Source organism: Piliocolobus tephrosceles, chromosome 20 (genome assembly GCF_002776525.5).
Source record: "Piliocolobus tephrosceles isolate RC106 chromosome 20, ASM277652v3, whole genome shotgun sequence".
In the NCBI taxonomy this organism is placed as follows: domain Eukaryota; kingdom Metazoa; phylum Chordata; class Mammalia; order Primates; family Cercopithecidae; genus Piliocolobus; species Piliocolobus tephrosceles.
In genome coordinates this window covers 35,676,014-35,695,775 of record NC_045453.1, presented here as the reverse complement: position 1 = coordinate 35,695,775, position 19,762 = coordinate 35,676,014, and the positions used below count along the sequence as shown (strand labels likewise).

General features: G+C 47.0%; 1 protein-coding gene across 2 annotated transcripts in view; it reads left to right on the top strand.

Moving 5' to 3' along the window:
- Positions 1-19,762, top strand: part of DIDO1 (death inducer-obliterator 1) — a 63,324-nt gene that overhangs the window by 17,365 nt on the left and 26,197 nt on the right. For both annotated transcript variants that reach the window (XM_023183231.1, XM_023183230.2), the window contains exons 2-6: positions 7,357-7,554; positions 10,350-11,190; positions 11,955-12,276; positions 14,907-15,119; positions 16,138-16,351. In XM_023183231.1, coding sequence (XP_023038999.1) covers positions 10,352-11,190; positions 11,955-12,276; positions 14,907-15,119; positions 16,138-16,351 — 1,588 coding nt within the window. In that variant the 5' untranslated portion in view covers positions 7,357-7,554; positions 10,350-10,351. The remainder of the gene's footprint in view (positions 1-7,356; positions 7,555-10,349; positions 11,191-11,954; positions 12,277-14,906; positions 15,120-16,137; positions 16,352-19,762) is intronic.

The window sequence follows — 19,762 nt, the reverse complement described above, 5'->3', positions numbered from 1 at the left end:
CCTGTCACTGCCAGGAGGATCCTGACTGAACGGGAATGGCCTCGGGGTTGCTCTTGAGAGTCAGGGAGCAGCCTTTCTGGCTCCAGCAGTGGAAGGCGCTGCTCTGTGTCAGTGGTTTCCAGACTGGCTGGACCCAGGACTGCTTTACACTCCTAAAAAGCAGGAAGACTCCAAAGAGCTTTTGTTATATCTGTTGATAGTCACCATGTTTGACGTTTAAAAATGAGTCAGTTAAATACTTAAGTGCCTTCTATTTAAAATTGTAAACGAGCCTGGCACGGTGGCTGGTGCCTGTAATACTCGCACTTTGGAAGGCCAAAGTGGGCGGATCACCTGAGGTCGGGAGTTCAAGACCAGCCTGGCCAACATGGTGAAACCCTTTCTCTACTAAAAACACAAAAAAATAACTGGGTGTGGTGGCACACGCTGGTAATCCCGGCTACTCTGGAGACTGAGGCAGGAGAATCCTTTGAACCTAGGAGGCCGAACTTGCAGTGAGCCAGGATCGTGCCACTGCACGTGCCTGGTGAGAGCTAGACACCATCTCAAAATAAATAAGTAAAATTGTAAACCATTATATATTAACATAAGTAACATTTTGTAGAACCTGTTTTCAGTGACCAAAACAATTTAATGAGAAAGATGGTTTTGTTTTTTTCACAAATCTCTTTGTCTTAACTGACAGCTGCTGGATTTGCACATCTCCTTCCGAATTCAAACTTAGTGTCATCCTCGTTCAGCTTCTGAAATGCTCTAGCATATACTCAGAGTGACCGTGGAAACAGCACAGAATGTTAGTGTTGTGCAGACTGCTTTGATCCTGGGGGCCTCCCAAAAGGACCCCTGGACCACCCTTTTTGAGAACCACTTCTCTAGGAGTTGTAAAATAGTTGGCTGTAAACACTTGGGGAAATTGATGACTTCTAGGAAGATAAGCTGTGTCTTTGAACAGTTTTTAGTGGTTCAGCCATGTGCTTGCCACTTGGGGCAAGTGTGGAATCAGTGTGATTCGCTGTCACCTGTAAAGCCGTTCCAGTACACACCTCTCCCTCAAAGTGCCCTACACATCCCTTTGCTGAATCCTTAGCAGCAACTCTCTTGGGTGGGAGGCAAGAGTAGGCTGTGCTTGGGGCCATGGAATTATGCAGGTCTCTAAGGGTGTGGACCAAGGAGGACATAAAGGACAGTGATTTAAACCCGTAATAAACAATGCGCTTGAGGGGAAGCAGCCCACGCAGTACCCTGCGGGGATGACCTCCCAAAGCGCACCCTACCTGGCATGGTCTCCAGAGAGCTCACACTGCCACACATGTGGCCTGAGGTGGATTTCTTCATGGGGACAAGAACCTGTGCATTGTGGTCCTCACCAAGGCCCAGGTGGTGACCTTTTATTAACTAGCCGGAATCCTGGTATATAGAATTGGGGCTATATCTTAGTATTTGAAACCATATTTTCTTTTTCACTGAGAGACAAGGGGAGCCCATCAAAGGTAGTAGGTTAGGAGACTTTATGTCCAGCCATTAGAGAACAATAAACCTCACTTCTCCTTCACCTCGATAAATGATTTTATGTGACTGTTTCTGGTTCCTGGCATTCATTTGGAGAGTTGAAATTTCCCACCTGAGTTGCCCACCAAGGTCACAAGCCTGCGTTTTGCACGAGAAAGTGGATAGAGGGAAATGGCAGGATTGTTGCAAGCTCACACCAGGGAGCTTGGCGGCCTGGCTGTAGCCCAGGCTGACCAAAGTGTTAGTCCTCAGCAGGTTTTTCAGTAACAAGTTTTGCTTTTTGTCTCACGTATCTATAAAAACACAAATACCCAAGAAATGTAAAACAACAATATAGGTTGTTTCTGGATTTTTCTCTGTATTTTCCTTGTGAGAAACATACTGTGTTGTGGCACCCTTGCTGCTTTTTTTTTTTTTTTTTTGAGAGGGAGTTTTGCTCTTGTTGCCCAGGCTGGAGTACAGTGGCATGATCTCAGCTCTGTGCAACCCCTGCCTCCCCGGTTTAAGTGATTCTCCTACCTCAGCCTCCCAAGTAGCTGGTATTACAGGCACCCGCCACCACACCCTGCTAATTTTTGTGTTTTTAGTAGAGATGGGGGTTTCACTATGCTGGCCAGGCTGGTCTCAAACTCCTGACCTCAGGTGATCCACCTGCCTCAGCCTCCCAAAGTGCAGGCATGAGCCACCGCACCTGGCCCAGAATAATTTTTATAATGACAGTGTTACTTGGTAAGCAGCAAAACTTTGAATTTGCCTTCTGAAGGATTTAAATGTAATCTATGCAACTGAGTCAGATTCTGCATAGATACTAAAATAAATGAAAATTGGGCTTCTTCGTTTCCTTGTGGGCCCAGATCTCTCTCCCTGTTTGGTGAGTGCAGCACAGTGTTTCCTGCTGCAAGCTGGTGAAGCTTTGAGTGGCTGTCATGGTACGTGAACGGCTGCTGCTGGTGACTGCAGAACACATCGCATTTGGGGATGTCATATGAAGTTTTTAGGTAGATCCTCCTAGTGACTGTTCTATTAATGAAAACTGAGCTATCAAGAGTCTTTTATTGGGTAATCTTTCCTTCATTTGTGGTAGTTTAAAGAACTTTTAGCTAGTGTCTTCTCTTTCCCTCTTCATCTGCGTAATAAACAGATTGATGAGCCAGGAGGCCCTTAATAGGCAAAATAGAAATAAACAGAAACTTTGGCCTCTGCCCTGTGAGAATTAACAAAATAATGACGTTTAGAATAGTGAGGTTTTACTGTAGCGTTATAGTTTCTGACTGGTGGGTTAAAATTGTTTTGAGTATTGTTTCAGGGGAATATGAGGTTTGAAGAAACAATGTTTGCCACCAGGCGAGGTAAAATACGCATTTTTGTTTTATCTTTCTGCTTAGAAGTCAGAGTTCTTTTCCTGGAGGTGCGATGTTATGAAAATAGAAACTTAATTATGGTCGTATGTCATATGTTAAAGTGTCTTGGAGATTAATTACTCAGAAACTAGTCTCAGGTTTTTGGAACTGAAAATCTTTAGGTGGGGGCTGGGCAGCATGGCTCACACCTGTGGTATCCCAGCTACTCAGGTGGAGGCCGAAGGATCGGAAGGATCGTTTGAACTTGTGTAGTGGAGGCTGCAGTGCGCCCTGATCATGTGGCTGCACCCCAGCCTGGAAGTGGGCACGCTTGAGTTGATGACTCCCAGCAGAGTTTAGAGTAGCACAAGCTGAGCGCACAGATTGGCGGTGGTCGCACACCCATGCTATTGTAATAGTTGTAGTTGGGCTTTTTAAAGTAACATAGAGCTGACCTTTCGGGAGGATATTTTTGTTTGGTTTTTAAGAAATTTCACTTTTGGCTGCTTACTGTTTTGGTGAGTTGGGGAATCTGAGGGAAGATTAACAGGTAGTTACAGAACATTTGTGGAAGGAAATGTTTAAAGTTTCTTCTGATGTCTGAAGCATAGATGTGTATTATTGCTTTGCACATACCCAGTGTATTCCTAAACTGGTAGAAATGGCATGTTGCCACAGTTCTCTATGTTCCATGGACCCCTGAGGGGAAGTCCTTGAAGCCTTTTCTGGGGCTAAGAGGTGAAGATGACTTCTGCATAATAGTCATTTAATAGTACAGGCCTGTTCTGTTGAGTTTGACATTTGCACCGGTGGCACAGGGCAGATTGGAGCCTCTTCAGCACCGTGCATGGGCACCAAATGTTTAGAATATGCGAATTTTCCCAAATAATGTCCCTGATGATGCAGTAAATATTAATTTTATTCATTTGGAACCTCCATACATACATCTTTTTAACTTTCTCTGTGATTAAATGTCAAGTTGCATATAAAGCTCCCGCTGCATCCCCACGTGGGTACTGTCCACGCACAGTCCTGGGGCATTGAGCTGGGAGCTGAGTGGTCCCCGGGAACACGGTCCCTGACAGAACAACAGACGGAGGACAGTTTTCAGACTTGGCATGTGGCAGGCGTTTTGTCCAAAACGAATGATGTCTCAAAGAAAGAACGAACAGTATTTGTTGCTAAGGATAAAATTTGAGCTTTGGGGTGAAAATTGGAAGTTTAGAAAACTTGTATCTGCCATCGTAAACTCAATGGCTTTCTTAGTAACTAAAGTCTTCGTGGAGATTGGACCTGACATTATCGGCCAGGTGAGGTGACTCACACCTGTAATCCCAGCACTTTGGAAGGCAGAGGTGGATAGATGCTTGATCCCAGGAGTTTGAGACCAGCTTGAGCAATGTAGTAAGACCCTGTCTCTCTACAAAAAAAAAAAATGTAAAAATTAACCGGGCATGGTGGCATGACCTGTAGTCTCAGCTACTGGGGAGGGGGGAGGGTGAGGTGGGAAGACCACTTGAGCCTGGTGGCAGTGTGGGTGGAGGAGGTGCTGAGGCTGCAGTGAGCCTTGATTGCACCACTGCACTCCAGCCTGGGCAGCAGAAAAAAAGAGATGTTTGTTTTCTGCTATCTGATGAGATGTGTGGACATTGAGAATCTCTGTCTGCAACTTGAACCCGTGTCATCCAGGTGAGCAGCGTGCACATGGGTCCAGAGTGCAAGGACGTGTTCAGAGTAAACGCAGCCATTTTCGTGTAAGAAACTGCTACTTGGCAAGAGTTGGTGTAGTATCAGCGAACATCCACAGTTATGTGAACATGGTTACAATACTCTATTCTAAAGACTTATCTGTGTGAGGCAAGATTTTGATGACGTGTTTTAGCTGAAACACTCTGTGGGAACAGATTGAAGGCAGAAGTAGAGATGAACATGGAGCTATCTTCTGTTAAGCCAGAGATTTGCAAAAATGTACAACAGGGCCACCCTTCCTGTACATTTTTGTTTTAGAAGTAACTTTCATTAAAGATACTGTTAATGTATTAATAGTTTTATTTTTAATACATATTTAGAATTTTGAAAATAGCAATATATTCCACATAAACAAAAGCTCTTTGGTGTTCTCAACTTGTAAGAGTAAAGGTGTCTTGAGACGAAAGGTTTGAGAGCCACCATTCAAGCATTCGGAAATCAGTGTGTGTCCTCTGCTGGAATCACCACTCATCAGCTGCTTCTAGTTAATAAGAAATGAAGCGGTTTGTTTTCAGCTGGGGGAAAAAATGTGCTTAGAAATGTAGAGAAATATTAAATTTGGTACATTCTGTTTTAACCTGTAGTTTGTTCACTTCCCAGTTTCGAGGATACCCACATTTTTCTTTCTGGGGAAAAGTTGTTACTGATACAATAATACCGTTGCAGTTTGATGAGCACATTCCCTCCGCGATGTGCTGTGTGGTGTGTAGAATCACACACTAATTCTACACAGACAAAAGTTATGTTAGTACACGGTGTTTTTTGCCTGGGCCTCGATATACATGTTTTTATTTTACAAGCTGACTGAAATGTTATAGTACGTTTTCTTTTTTTTTGAGACGGAGTCTCCCTCTGTGGCGCAGGCTGGAGTGCAGTGAAGGATCTCAGCTCACTGCAAGCTCCGCCCCCTGGGTTTACAGCATTCTCCTGCCTCAGCCTCCCGAGTAGCTGGGACTACAGGCGCCCGCCACCTCGCCCGGCTAGTTTTTTGTATTTTTTAGTAGAGACGGGGTTTCACCGTATTAGCCAGGATGGTCTCGATCTCCTGACCTCGTGATCCACCCGTCTCGGCCTCCCAAAGTGCTGGGATTACAGGCTTGAGCCACCGCGCCCGACCTAGTACGTTTTCTTTATTGAAGACATTATGAAAATAAATCAGTTTTGTAAATGGAAAGTGATCTGATCTTTTCTGAAGGTATATCCTTCATTGAATTCTACTTAACAGAAATAACTACATTTTTCTGATTACTCAGAACTCAAATCTAGTAGTGTGCTTATTTTGCAGATTAACATAAATTGAGTTTTTAAAAATCAGTTTTCATTCTTGAAAACTTCTAAATTTCTTTGCTTTTATAAATGTTCAGTGTTGGCTGGGCACAGTGGCTCGTGCCTGTAATCCCCAAAACTCTGGAGGCTGAGGAAGGAGGATTGCTTGAGGCTAGGAGTTCAGGACCAGCCTGGATAACATAGCAAAACCCTGTCTCTAAAAGAAATTTTTTCAAAAATTAGCTGGGCATAGTGGCACGCATCTGTAGGCCCAGTTGCTCATGAGACTAAGCCAGGAGGATCGCTTGAGCCCAGGAGTTTGAGACGGTAGTGAACCGTGATCAGGCCACTGTACTCCAGCTTGGGCAATGGAGCAAGATGCCAACTCTTTAAAAAGTGAAATAAAATAAATTAAATGCTCAGTGTTGCGAAATATAAAAGTTTATTTCCAGTGTTTTCTGAACAGTCGTTTCTGAATTCTTGAAGTAATTGTTTTGAGTATGATAGTTGTACCACATTGAAGAGATGGTGACTATGAAGATGCCGTTTGGCTCATCAAAGGGAATGCCTACGTGAGATCCTTGTCTTATTTTTAGTTTTTGTAGAGACGATGTCTACATGCTGACATGTTGCCTGGGCTGGTCTTGAACTTCTGGGCTCAAACAGTCCTCCCAAGCAGCTGGGATCACAGATGCGAAATACTGTGCCCAGTTGTCACTGTCCCTTTAAAAGGAGGGGCGTTGGAACGTTTGTCCCTTGTTCAGAGGTTGCCAGGGAGACCACAGAGGGAAGGCAGTTGGTCTTGAGGCTGAGGAAGAGGTGAGAGCTGGGGCTCAGCTTGGGAGTGTGGGCTTTGGGGCAGGGAGCTAGCTAGAAACCAGGCACCTGGAACCTTTGAGTGTTTTGATAGGACTATTTGAAAGAGGACATAGGAGAAGTGTTTTTTAAATACACGTGGCGAACTGTATCATGCTGATTTTAGTAAGTCAAACATTAGTCTTCAAAAATTTGTATTGAGTTTTTAATTAAAATAATACAGCTACAATATTAAGAATTTTCAGTAATTACATTCTCATATAATTTCGTTATTCAGTCTTTTCACTTTTTGTTCTTGTTCTTCTGTTTTGTGGTGGATTTTATTGAGTGGGGTCCATCTCGGACATAGGCTCCAAATGGAAAAGAAGCTGAAGCAACTCATCTCTCGCCCTGCTCTGGCTGTGCCTCTGCCTGTCTCTTTGGGGCAAGCCTAGGACTCCACTCCTTCTTGCGCTGCCCTAGCCCCTTTCTCTCGGGGGTTGGTAGCATCTGCTGTCCTGGGTAGAAGTCCTTAAGGACACCGCTCACGTGCTTGTTTTCAACCCCCTAGCTGTCTTTGTGGGTCACACAGCATAACTCAAATAATAGGTTACTCGAGAATTCAGTGCTCCCTTTTGATTGTTGTTGGTACGTAATTTACTTAAGATATGTAAAATATTTTCTTATTTTCTTTTAGGAGCTTACTCCATGGGAACAGCCTCTAGATAATCTGAGTTGTTGAAAATACGAAGCCTGTTACTCGTGAACAGTGGCTGACAACAGTGGTGTTGTGAGCCTGGCTGTCTGCTTGGACCAAGAGGTTTCGTCTGCCAGGGTTTTTTGGTTGTATTTAGGATTTCAGGGAAAAGTGTCCAAGCTTTCAGTGTTGGAGCAGGTAAGGTATCAGTACTGTCAGTAGCAACAAAATTTTAACTGAATGAGTCCGTGTTTGCTATTTATAAAGTGGCATTTGTAAAGAAACTGATGGAATGTAGTACTCGTATTTATTTGAAATACACTCGACCATTTGTATCAGCAGTCTCTATAGCAGCAGATTCTGCATCTGTGGATTCCACCAGCTGCCGATTGAAAATATTTGGGGGGCAAACAATAAATAACAATAAAAAGTAAAAATTTTATGAAACAGTGTAATACAGCAGCTATTTCTATGATGTAATCTAGAGGTGATTTAAATACTTGAGAGGTTGTGCATAAGTCATATGCAAATAGTCTGTTCTCTCTTTAATGAGAATCCAGTTTCATAAACTAGAGCTCTTCCCATAGAAAGCTACCAGCATGGAGGCACCAGCCCTTTTCAGCTGGGTTGGAACTTCATAGGCCCAGAGGCAGAGGGGACTGCAGCTTTGTGCCATTCTGGGCAAAGGCTAGTGCGAGCCCTTCAAACTCCATCTTCAATAGAAACTCCAAGTGTTGCATGAAATCGCAGGCTTGACCTTCTTTTGAGATGACTGTCACATTTCTTGCAAATATTTTGGCTTGCACAAGCAGAAAAACTTTCCCTAAATGTAAAATTTCCAATGAGAATGAATAAGCCATTTTAACTGATGTGGTTTAATAATTGCTCTACCATATATATTTGTAAGCAGTATTCTCTGCTTTGCCCTTAACCTTTGAGGTCAGCGTTGCCTCCTGGATCAGAGCGGTTCCTTGTGACTTGCCTGGAGTCACCTGGCTGGTGAAGGAAGCCCCCTTTCTGTTTACCACCGTCTCTAGTGCCCCCTCACACAGCAGTCTCGAGTTTGTACCCTGACTTGGAGTCACTGCTGGCACCCCGATCAGGTTTAGCTGTGTCCTTTAACAATGGGGTCAGCTCAGGCGAGCAGAGAAGTGATGGGTCCCTTATCTCTAAGGCTTCTGTGGAGTGACCTGGGGGTGTGGGTCACGTTTACAGAGCATGGAGGCCACGGCCAGGCAGCATCACAGGAAAATGAGAAGTGACAGCATTTAGAGGGAAGCAAAAAGAACAAACACAGGTTGCAAGTAATTTTTCATTTTGTATTTTTTTTCTTTTTTTCTTTTCTTTTCTTTTTTTTTTTTTTGAGACAGAGTCTTTGCTCTGTCACCCAGGCTGGAGTGCAGTGGCATGATCTCGGCTCACTGCAAGCTCCGCCTCCTGGGTTCACGCCATTCTCCTGCCTCAGCCTCCCGAATAGCTGGGACTATAGGCGCCCGCTACCACACCCGGCTAATTTTTTGTATTTTTAGTAGAGACGGGGTTTCACCGTGTTAGCCAGGATGGTCTCGATCTCCTGACCTGGTGATCCACCCGTCTTGGCCTCCCAAAGTGCTGGGATTACAGGCGTGAGCCACCGCACCCGGCCATCTTTTTTTTTTTTTTTTTTTTTGAGACTGAGTCTTGCTCTATTGCCCAGGCTGGAGTGCAGTGGCGTGATCTTGGCTTACTGCAACCTCCGCCTCCCGGGTGCAAGCGATTCTCCTGCCTCAGCCTCCCAAGTATCTGGGATTACAGGCGCCCACCACCATGCCCAACTCGTTTTTGTGTTTTTAGTAGGGACGGGGTTTCACCATCTTGGCCAGGCTGGTCTCGAACTCCTAACCTCCAGTGATCCACCTGCCTCGGCCTCCCAAAGTGCTGGGATAATAGGCTTGAACCACCAGGCGCGGCCCCATTTTGTATATTTTTTAAGGCTTTCATTTTATGCCTGTCCTTCCCCCAGGATGGAACATGGCATAAAATCAGAGACATCATTAGCATTTACATGTAATTAAAACTTGGACAGCTTGGAAAAGAATTCTCAAAGTATATACTATCTTTTTCAGATTTTTATCATTTCAACAAGACTAAAAGTTTCACGAATAAGATTCTTTAATAATGTATTAGAATGAAAGTGAAAAAGAATACAGAAAAGTAATGTATTGGCCTGGCATGGTGGCTCACTCCAGCCTGGGGACAGAGCAAGACTCTGTCTCATAAAGTGATGGCCTTGACCATATTTCCTAAGTGTCCCAGTTGTTTGTTGCTGCTAACAACATCTCCAAAGCTCAGTAGACTAAGACAAGGTTTGTTTCATATGACACAGTCTGTGGGTCGGGAGTCGGGCAGTTCTCTCACGTTGTTTCCATGAGGGTCAATGAGGGCCATTCCCTTGGCAGCAGGGCTGGCACGCAGGGTCCCAGATAGAGCATCCTTCCTGGCCCCAGCCCCTGGTTGGGGAGCTGAAAGTCGGGACTCAGCTTCTTTATAGCCTCTTTTCAGCATGGTAGTGGCCAGCCCATGCTTGCAAAGTCCAGAACACACTTGGGTCCCCTTGCAGGCCACGTCCAAACTGGCACAGCGTCGTCTTCACTGTGCTTGTGGTCAGAGCAGCCCATCTGCCTGCAGAGGTACTGGGGAACTCATGCCGCCTCTGAGCTACCCCACTGTACTGTCCATTATTTCATATTTATCCCTGCTACCTGGCTTGTGAAGCCTTTTCCTAAGCAGTTAAATGATGAAATTGTACATTTGATTTGCTAGCTGTATTTTTGTCTCAACAGTAGTTGTTTATTAAAATTATCTTTACGAATCATCTCGAATCATCTCACATAGCACACATTAGGAAACACTGGTCAGAAGGACTTGCTTTGCACGTTTGCACGTGTTTGGCAGCAATGTCATCTTTTGTTCTGTGGTTGGTTGGTCACGATGTGCTTACACTTTCCCGCTAGGTATGGATGACAAAGGTGACCCGAGCAACGAGGAGGCACCTAAGGCCATCAAACCCACCAGCAAAGAGTTCAGGAAAACATGGGGTTTTCGAAGGACCACTATCGCCAAGCGAGAGGGTGCAGGGGATGCAGAGGCTGACCCACTGGAGCCGCCGCCCCCACAGCAGCAGCTGGGCCTGTCCCTGCGGCGCAGTGGGAGGCAGCCCAAGCGCACTGAGCGCGTGGAGCAGTTCCTGACCATTGCGCGGCGCCGTGGCAGGAGGAGCGCGCCCGTCTCCCTGGAGGATTCTGGTGAGCCCACGTCCTGTCCCGCCACAGATGCCGAGACAGCCTCTGAGGGCAGCGTGGAAAGTGCTTCTGAGGCCAGAAGCGGCCCCCAGTCTGCTTCCACGCCTGTAAAGGAACGACCAGCCTCTTCTGAAAAGGTGAAAGGAGGGGATGACCATGATGACACTTCCGATAGTGACAGCGATGGCCTGACCTTGAAAGAGCTTCAGAATCGCCTTCGCAGGAAGCGGGAACAGGAGCCCACCGAGAGGCCCCTGAAAGGGATCCAGAGTCGCCTGCGGAAGAAGCGCCGGGAGGAGGGTCCCGCTGAGACTGTGGGCTCCGAGGCCAGTGACACTGTGGAGGGTGTCCTGACCAGTAAGCAGGAGCCCGAGAATGATCAGGGGACTGCGTCCCAGGCTGGGAAAGATGACAGAGAGAGTAAGTTGGAGGGAAAGGCGGCTCAAGACGTCAAAGATGAGGAGCCTGGAGACTCAGGCAGACCGAAGCCTGAATGTGAGGGTTATGACCCCAATGCCCTATATTGCATTTGTCGCCAGCCTCACAACAACAGGTAGGTCATGTGTGGGCACGCTGCCTCGGCTCCCACAGAAATCCCAGGGTTGCAAACAGAATTTTCCATTTGTTTTCATTTTAAAGGGCTACAGAGCTGGGCTGGATGAGCAATTTGTTAAGTTGGAAACGATGAACAAGTCATTGTCAAAAAAGAAACACAGTGTGGCTGAGGACTTCCTAGAGCCACCTCTCCACCCTGGTAGCCACCAGCCACGCATGACTGTTGCCAGTCACGTGAGGAGATGAATAGCTCCCCACCCCAGTCACGTGAGCCACATGCAGCCAGTGGCTCTGTGTAGATGGCACGGAGGAGAATGCGTCTGTCACTCGGGCGACTGTCTGTCTGAGACCGCTCCTCTAGACTGTCCCTTGGGAGTCTTAGCAGAGGGCCATGTGCAGACTGCAACTGGCCTAGTACAAACAATAGGGGTAGCTCAAAAGATCTCTGCTAGGACTGGATGTCAGATGGTGATAGGCAGCCTGTTGGCTTGGTGCTGGGATAAAGGTATTGTCGCAGTTTTGAGGGGAGACTTACTGAGGTATCTGTGGTGGAATGCCTTAGAGTTCGCTCCTAAAATGCCCTACTCTTAAAAAACGGGGAAGCAAATTTGGTTGAATGTTAAAATTAAGGGAAAGGCATGAGGACGTTTTTATTCTTTGTATATTTGCATTTTTTCATAATGTTAAAACCAATTGGCTTATTAATATGTTGAAAAGTGTTTGTCACTTCCCATTGCTAATACTGTTATTTTATAATTTCAGGTTTATGATTTGCTGTGACCGCTGTGAAGAGTGGTTTCATGGCGATTGTGTAGGCATTTCTGAGGCTCGAGGGAGGCTTTTGGAAAGGAATGGGGAAGACTATATCTGCCCAAACTGCACCATTCTGCAAGTGCAGGATGAGACTAATTCAGAAACCGCAGATCAGCAAGAAGCTAAATTGAGACCTGGAGAAGCTGATGGCACCGATTGTACAAGTATAGGAACAATAGAGCAGAAGTCTAGCGAAGACCAAGGGATAAAGGGTAGAATTGAGAAAGCTGCAAATCCAAGTGGCAAGAAGAAACTCAAGATCTTCCAACCTGTAAGTGTCCGCTGAGACAAGCATTCCACGGTCGGCCTCGTGGGTTTCCTCGCTCTTGCTCTCGATAGGAATTCCTCCCAGGACGGGAGCTGCACCCTTGTGGGGCAGTGCCTCTCCTGGGTTCCTGCCTCACTCCACCTGGGTGAGGCCTTTCTATTTTTATTATTACCCTGTCTACCTCCTCTACTATTAATGACTTAATTTTTGAAATCAGCCCATCTTTGAGGATTTGGATGTTGCATGTATGTTTTGTGTGCACTAGCGGAATTGTTTCTGAACCATGGGAGTGGCAGTGCTCCTGGGTCACCTGCCATCTCCGGCTTCCTCATGGTTCTGGTGCTGGCTCCTCGGGGTGTTTTGTGTTGAGAGTGTGGTTTGTCTTGTGGCTGTGTTGACTTAATTCTCTCCCCCTGGTGTTTATGACATTTCCCACACGCTGTCGGCTTCTGATGCCGTCTTGTGTTTGCAGTCTCCATTCCATTCCCCACAGGGCAGGTCAGGTCTGACTTGGTGTGTTTTCACTCTGGGCCTTCCCGCGTCCCGGGCCTCGGGCCTGTCCCCACCCAGCTGCCTGTCCTCTGGCAGGTATTGGAGATTGATGTATCTAGAAGCATCTCTGCCTTCACACTCTTGCACTGAGTTAGCTGCAAGGAGAGGATGTGGGAAGGCCGGGCCGTGCACATAGGAGCGTGCCCTGGAGGCATGGAAGGACTGAAGGCTCATGCTGCAGCGCTGTCAGGGACCACATCTAGGCATTCAGAGATGAATGGAAATGGGAATTCATGAGAAAAGTCGGTGATTTTATGTCCTTATTTTTAAATGTATTGATTCTGTTTTTTGTGCAGTTGAGGCTTCGCTCTGTTGCCCAGGCTGGAGTTCAGTGGCACAGTCCCAGCTCACCGCAGTCTCAATCTCCTGGGCTTGAGTGATCCTCCTACCTCAGCCTCCCAAGTAGCTGGAACTACAAGCACACACCACCACGCCCAACATTTTTTTTTTTTTTTAATTGTCAATGTGCTTGACATAACCCTGCACAAACCTAAGTTGTATTCTCAGTAAAACTGAGATTCTGTGGAGGAAAACCGGTTCTGTTAAATATTTAATTTGAGAAATAAGGTTTTGCTTATGTATGTGTGAAGGACACGTTCATGTGTGCTGAGGCCTGATCATCGAGACAGACTTTGTAAACAGCAGCAGTCGCACCGCCTGTGGTGCCTGAGTTTTCTCCTGCTGCGTGGTGAGTGACAGCAGTCCTGGCTTGAAGGAGCACACGTTTATGCCTCCGTTTCCATGGGAAGCCTGGGCCTGCTGCTCAGGACTTCCAGGACTGCAGTCACAGTGCAGCGGGGGCTGTGGTCTCGAGAGGCTTGGTGGGGGATTCCCCCACACTGTTTTTACTATATGTGTGTCTGGCTGGGTGTTGTGGCTTACACCTGTAATTCCAGCACTTTGAGAAGTCAAGATGGGAGGATCACTTGAGGCCAAGAGTTCAAGACCAGCCTGAGCAATGTAGTGAGACTCCCACCTCTACAAAAAAAAAATTAGCTGGGCGTGGTGGTATGTGCCTGTAGTCCCAGCTACTGGAGAGGCTGAGGTGGGAGGATCACTTGAGCTCAGGACATCAAGGCTGCAGTGAGCTATGATTGTGCCACTGCTCTCCGGCCTGGGCAACAGAGCAAGACCCTGTCTCAAACAAAAAAAGTATGTGTCATGCAATTTGGGGGGGCATACTTTTTTTGTTTGTTTTTTTTGAGACGGAGTCTCACTCTGTCCCCAGGCTGGAGTGCAATGGCGCCATCTCGGCTCACTGCAAGCTCCGCCTCCCGGGTTCACGCCGTTCTCCTGCCTCAGCCTCCTGAGTAGCTGGGACTACAGGCGCCCGCCACCTCGCCCGGCTAATTTTTTGTATTTTTAGTAGAGACGGGGTTTCACCGTGTTAGCCAGGTTGGTCTCGATCTCCTGACCTTGTGATCCGCCCGCCTCGGCCTCCCAAAGTGCTGGGATTACAGGCGTGAGCCACCGCACCCGGCCTTGGGGAGCATACTTACACTGAAAAATTACTCATTGTTTATCTGACATTCAGATTTCATTGGCATCCTGTATTTTGGCAACCTTGCCCTCAGATCCTAGCTACAGGTAACCCTCTCAAAGCAGGGAAGCTTACTTCAAAACCAGCTCTAAAGTCTTCTCTCTTCACAAAAGACCCAGTTCCTCTTTTAAGGGTTTTTACCTGATGAAGTCTGACCCATTTGACTTGCAGTCATCCCAGTTAGAGCAAAAGCCCTGCATGGGGGTCCTCTAGCTGAGCCTCTTTGTGGATGTGAGGTCCCAGGGCCCCGCCCACCCTTGGGAGGGTGCACCTAACGGAGGGCAGGAGTACAGGAGTCTCCTCAGACTCCTGCCCCCTGCAGGGCGTGACTGGCAGTGACAGTGTGAATGCCTGACCTGGAGCAAGGGGATTTTCATAGCTTGAATCAACAAAATAAATGCTTCTTCATATTAAAAGTACTATTAGTATCTCATTTTAAAACTGTGGCCTTGGTCCTATGAGTGGTGATTTTACAAGCCACACACTTAACTGCTTAAAATTGGCAAGTACATTGTTTGAAGTCATCTGTTTTGCTCTGCAGGTGATAGAGACGCCTGGTGCCTCAAAATGTATTGGCCCCGGGTGCTGTCAGGTGGCGCAGCCCGACTCAGTGTACTGCAGCAATGACTGCATCCTCAAACATGCCGCAGCGACAATGAAGTTTCTAAGCTCAGGTAAAGAACAGAAGCCAAAGCCTAAAGAGAAGATGAAGATGAAGCCAGAGAAGCCCAGTCTTCCGAAGTGTGGTGTTCAGGTGAGTGAACCGGGACCAGCCGCCCGGGCGGTGGACGCATGGGCGCCAGAGCATTTGTTGCAGACCTGTCGGTTTGTCGACCGCGTGGGGGTGGCAGGTGTAGGTGGTGCACACGTGGTGTCGCCTTGACCTTTGTCTTCCACCTTCCCACCAGTTTTCCCTTTTCTGCCCTTTAGCTGAGGGGTTAATTAATACAAGTGCAGTAAAGCAAATGCTGACAGTGGCACTGCACAGGGGGCATAAGACCAGGACGCACCCTGCTGTCTTGCGAGAAGAGTTGGTAACCACCCGGTGGAGTTTGTAAAGAGTAGACTTGCAGGCAGGCAGGAGTGGGAGGTGGGTTTGGGGCAAGGCCATGGGCTTCATTTAAGACCTGGCTCTCAGAATTGTCTCATGTTTGTACTCCATGTGATTTGGAAAGAATTGAGGATGTTCAGAAATCACAGACTCTTGTCTTAGACTTGAAGGCCCCTTCTGAGGCTCAGGTGGCTGTGGCTGTGTCACTGCCCCTGTTAATGTTTGTGACCAGCAAAGCATAACTAGCACTGTTTGAGGAGTTTTCTTGATTATTTTCAAATGATTCCTTAGCCTTCGAATGACTTAAGTTTTAAGGCTGGTCCTTTTGAACCCTTGGCATTGGACAGCCTCCCGCGCAGGCCTTTCCACTCGTTTGGCTCATTTGGTTCATTGCTGCACTCCTCCTGTCTTGGCAGCCTGTCCAGTGGCTTCTCCTCCTGTCATCTTGGCAACCTGGCACCTGGTCAGGGTTGCAGGTGACTCCATGCCAGGCGCCCTTCATGGAGCGCAAGTGGCTGAAGTCCTCAGTTTTGCCTGGGGACACTGCGGGCCCACTGGATACGCAAATGTGTTGAACAGCTGCCAAGCAGGCGCAGGGTGGTGCAGGGTCTTCAGATGGCCTCAAGAAGACATTGGGTCCCCACCTTCGTTTCTCAGCGAAATGAAGTGAAGGTGTAATTTCTTACCTTCTTAATGATTGGGGATTTTACTGATTATCCAGGCAGGTATTAAAATCTCTTCTGTGCACAAGAGACCAGCTCCAGAAAAAAAAGAGACCACAGTGAAGAAGGCAGTGGTGGTCCCTGCACGGAGTGAAGCACTCGGGAAGGAAGCAGCTTGTGAGAGCAGCACGCCGTCGTGGGCGAGCGATCACAATTACAATGCAGTAAAGCCAGAAAAGACTGCTGCTCCCTCGCCGTCACTGTTGTATAAATGTATGTATCACCTAGGGGTTGGCCTCCTGGACCCCTCCCGTTCTTTCTGGATAGCCATCCCCTGGGCCTGTCCAGGACTGGGAGTTGCAGCAGTGTGTTAAGCTGATCACAGACACCGGCTGCACCATCAGCGGGAAGCAGAGCCCATGTCCAGGATGCCTCCTGCTGCCCTGTGTCCATCCCTAGTCTGTCGGGACTTCCTGTCACTGTTTTCCAAAGCTGTACAAACCTCACTGGTGAACATTCACCTTAATGATTGATTTTTTAATCTCTGTTTTCACTGTCAGGCTCTGGTAAGTATTCGTATTCTCTTCATGCCAGTCTGATTGCATAGCCACACTGCCCAGCACTCCACATCCACCCCTGTCTGCACCATCAGTTGTTTGACGACAGCGCGGTATACGCTTCAGTTTTTCCACATTATCCACGGCCAGTACATGAAAGCATCACTTCTTTTTTACGTTGTGGGAATCTTTGCAAGTTCGTGTTGCATCTGATGCTCAACTTATGTATGCTTTTCAGGTGTACATTTATTTTTGACTGGGCAGATAGGGGATTTTTTTTTTTATGTCCGATTCACATGCTACACACCTGCATGAACACATTTGAACTTCGAAGGCCACGCACTCCTGCTTCATAGGCCCCACGGTAAGTGAGTTCACACCTAGAACACTGTCCTGACCGCAGGACGCGTGGCTTGGACTTGGTATTCTACATGTAACTGGCTTTCTTGCCCTCCTCTCTCGAATGTTTAGAGTGTTAAGATCATATCCTGCCCCAAATTTCGAATTAATGAGACGGAGATATTTCAAACAGATCTTTAAAACCTCAGATTCTGTGGTGCAACTTTAATGTTTTCTTGTTTCTCAGTTTTCTGCTATAAAACTATTTTCAGTTCAGTCTTTAATGCCTTCTGTCTGTAGTGCATTTTGTGCTTTTTGAAAAAAGCACTGAAAGGTTAAATAGCCTCAATTCAGAGACGATCACAGAGTGCCCTGCTTTCCCCGTCGTCAGACTTTGAGCAGATTCCCTAAGGGAAGGCGCTTATGCAGGTGGGCAGACCTGTGCTAGGTCTGGTGTGCTTTACAAAAATATGCTTGTGTGTGTGTGTGTGTGTGTGTGAGAGAGAGAGAGAGACAGAGCCTTGCTCTGTCGCCTAGGCTGGAGTACAGTGGCGCGATCTCAGCTCACTGCATCTTCCACCTCCGGGTTCAAATGATTCTCCTGCCTCAGCCTCCCAAGTAGCTGAGATTACAGGCCCTTGACACCATGCCTGGCTAATTTTTGTATTTTTCATAGAGACGGGGTTTCACTATGTTGGCCAGACTGGTCTTGAACTCCCGGCCTCCTGTGATCCCCCCAACTCGGCCTCCCAAAGTGCTGGAATTGCAGGTGTGAGCCACTGTGCCTGGCGAAAAATATGCAGTTATTGAGTATGAATAACTGAATAAAAGAAGAAAAATATGTCATTCATTTTGATCATGTAAACAGCCTAGACCTAAGAAATTGAGCCGCACATAAATTGAACCATGCAATTGCTGCATTATAATGAATCTTGAGATACCTTACATTGTTTGAGCTGAGAATTTTATGCTAGCAAATGTCTCAAATGTTCATCAGATTCTAGCACCTCTACAATAGAACAGTGATAATTTCAGCTTGGTTAATTTCCATCTGTGTCAACCAGAATTGAAAAGCTGCCAGAGACTCCACACGTGTAGCTGGAAGAGTCCGAGTACATTGCGGGAAGGGAGCATTGGTGGGAAGATGGGGAAATGAGGGGCTCTCGGCCCTGGGTTATTGCTTCCTGCCTGCCTCCTGCACTATGAGTGGGGAGAGGTCGACCAGGAGGCTGCTGCTCTGCCCATCGCGGGGTTCTCTGACCTTTTCTCCTTCTTCCCTTCTTTGCCACACATCAGCTCCTCTGGGAAGCTGATTTGCTCCAGGGACAGGAAGTGGGGGAAATTGCCTAATGTTAGCCTTCCCAACACATCACCTCAAGTTAAAATTGGTGGATTTCCAGAATGTATACAGGATGTGAATGGGGACGACACACTTTTGAGCTAGTAGCTTTCTGCTCGTTTTGTTATCCCGGAAATGTCGTCTTCCCAAAAGGTGATTGATGGGAGCAGAGTTAGAGGCATTGGTGAGAGCAGCTACCATGTCTCCGTCTCTCTCCTAAACAACCTCTGCACTTCCGCGGGCTCGACAGGTACTGGGGAGCCTGCCACCACTGTCCGCCTTTGAGGCCCCCGCCCTACCTCCCTTGCTGGCCCTCCCTGGTAGGGGGTGAGATTGGAAGTGAGAGGCTGGTGTGGGTCTGTCTCATGAGTTGATTCGCACTTGCCTCACCGTACATGCCATCAGAAGAACCACGTGGTGGAGCTGCCACTGCTGCTCCCCAGAGTGCACCTAGGCACCCTCCTGTCCTTCCCATGGTACTCGGTTGACCTGGGGGCTCCTGTCCGACAGGCGAGGTCTCGTGTGCACAGACGTTCTGCTGCTGCTGGAAGGAGGCTATGCCCCCCATTAAGGTATCAGTAGGTCCTTCACAGCCTCAACTTGTTCCTCCCATTTGTTTTTAAAAATTGTTTCTTACATATACAGTTTCTTTAGCTTACGTAAACATTTGGCACATAACTTCTCAAATAAGATCATGATACTTCTTTTGTGTTTTTATAAATTCTTGTTCCATTTTTTTTCTCTTTATTTCCACTGTTCACCTCCCATTATTGTCCAGGCATAAAGTCAGTTGGAAATTTTTTTCTGAGATATACCTGACTGACCAGAATTTTGAGATGGAATTCTGGTATTTATGGGTGTAATTCTTAGTATTTTGGACTCCCTAAATGACTCATTAAGTGACTTAAACACTGAGGATCTGAACAGATTTTGACTGCAAAGCAGATTCTACAGTTCGTTTCATCTAACCGTTGGAATTAAAATGGAAAACCTTGCCAGTTTGTAAACCCAAATCCAGATGCTGTGTTAAGCATGGTGACCAGGTGGAAGCACTGCCTCTTGTTCCCACGTGCTGCCACAGAGATGGCCCTGGTGGCGTGAAATGGACGGAGAACACCGTTCACAACGATAACTCATGGTGTGAGCTCCAGAAGCACATGTCACTGAAATCCTAAGAGGATCCATTTTCAGTTTTCAATAATAAAACAATACATGGGGGATTCTAGAACCTAAGAGTGTTTTGCAGGAATTTGAAGCCGGGAGAGGAGGGTGGCTTATTCACTGGTCCCGTGAGCTCTTTTTATCTGTCTCCTCCAGAGTTGTCAGCGGCAATAAAACGAGGCTGAGAGAGTCATCAGACTCTACGTGTCCACCAATCTCTTCCTCCCAATTAGAAGAATCAGAGTTTGTACTGAGAAAGCTATAGCTTGAGAGTTGCTTCTTATGTTA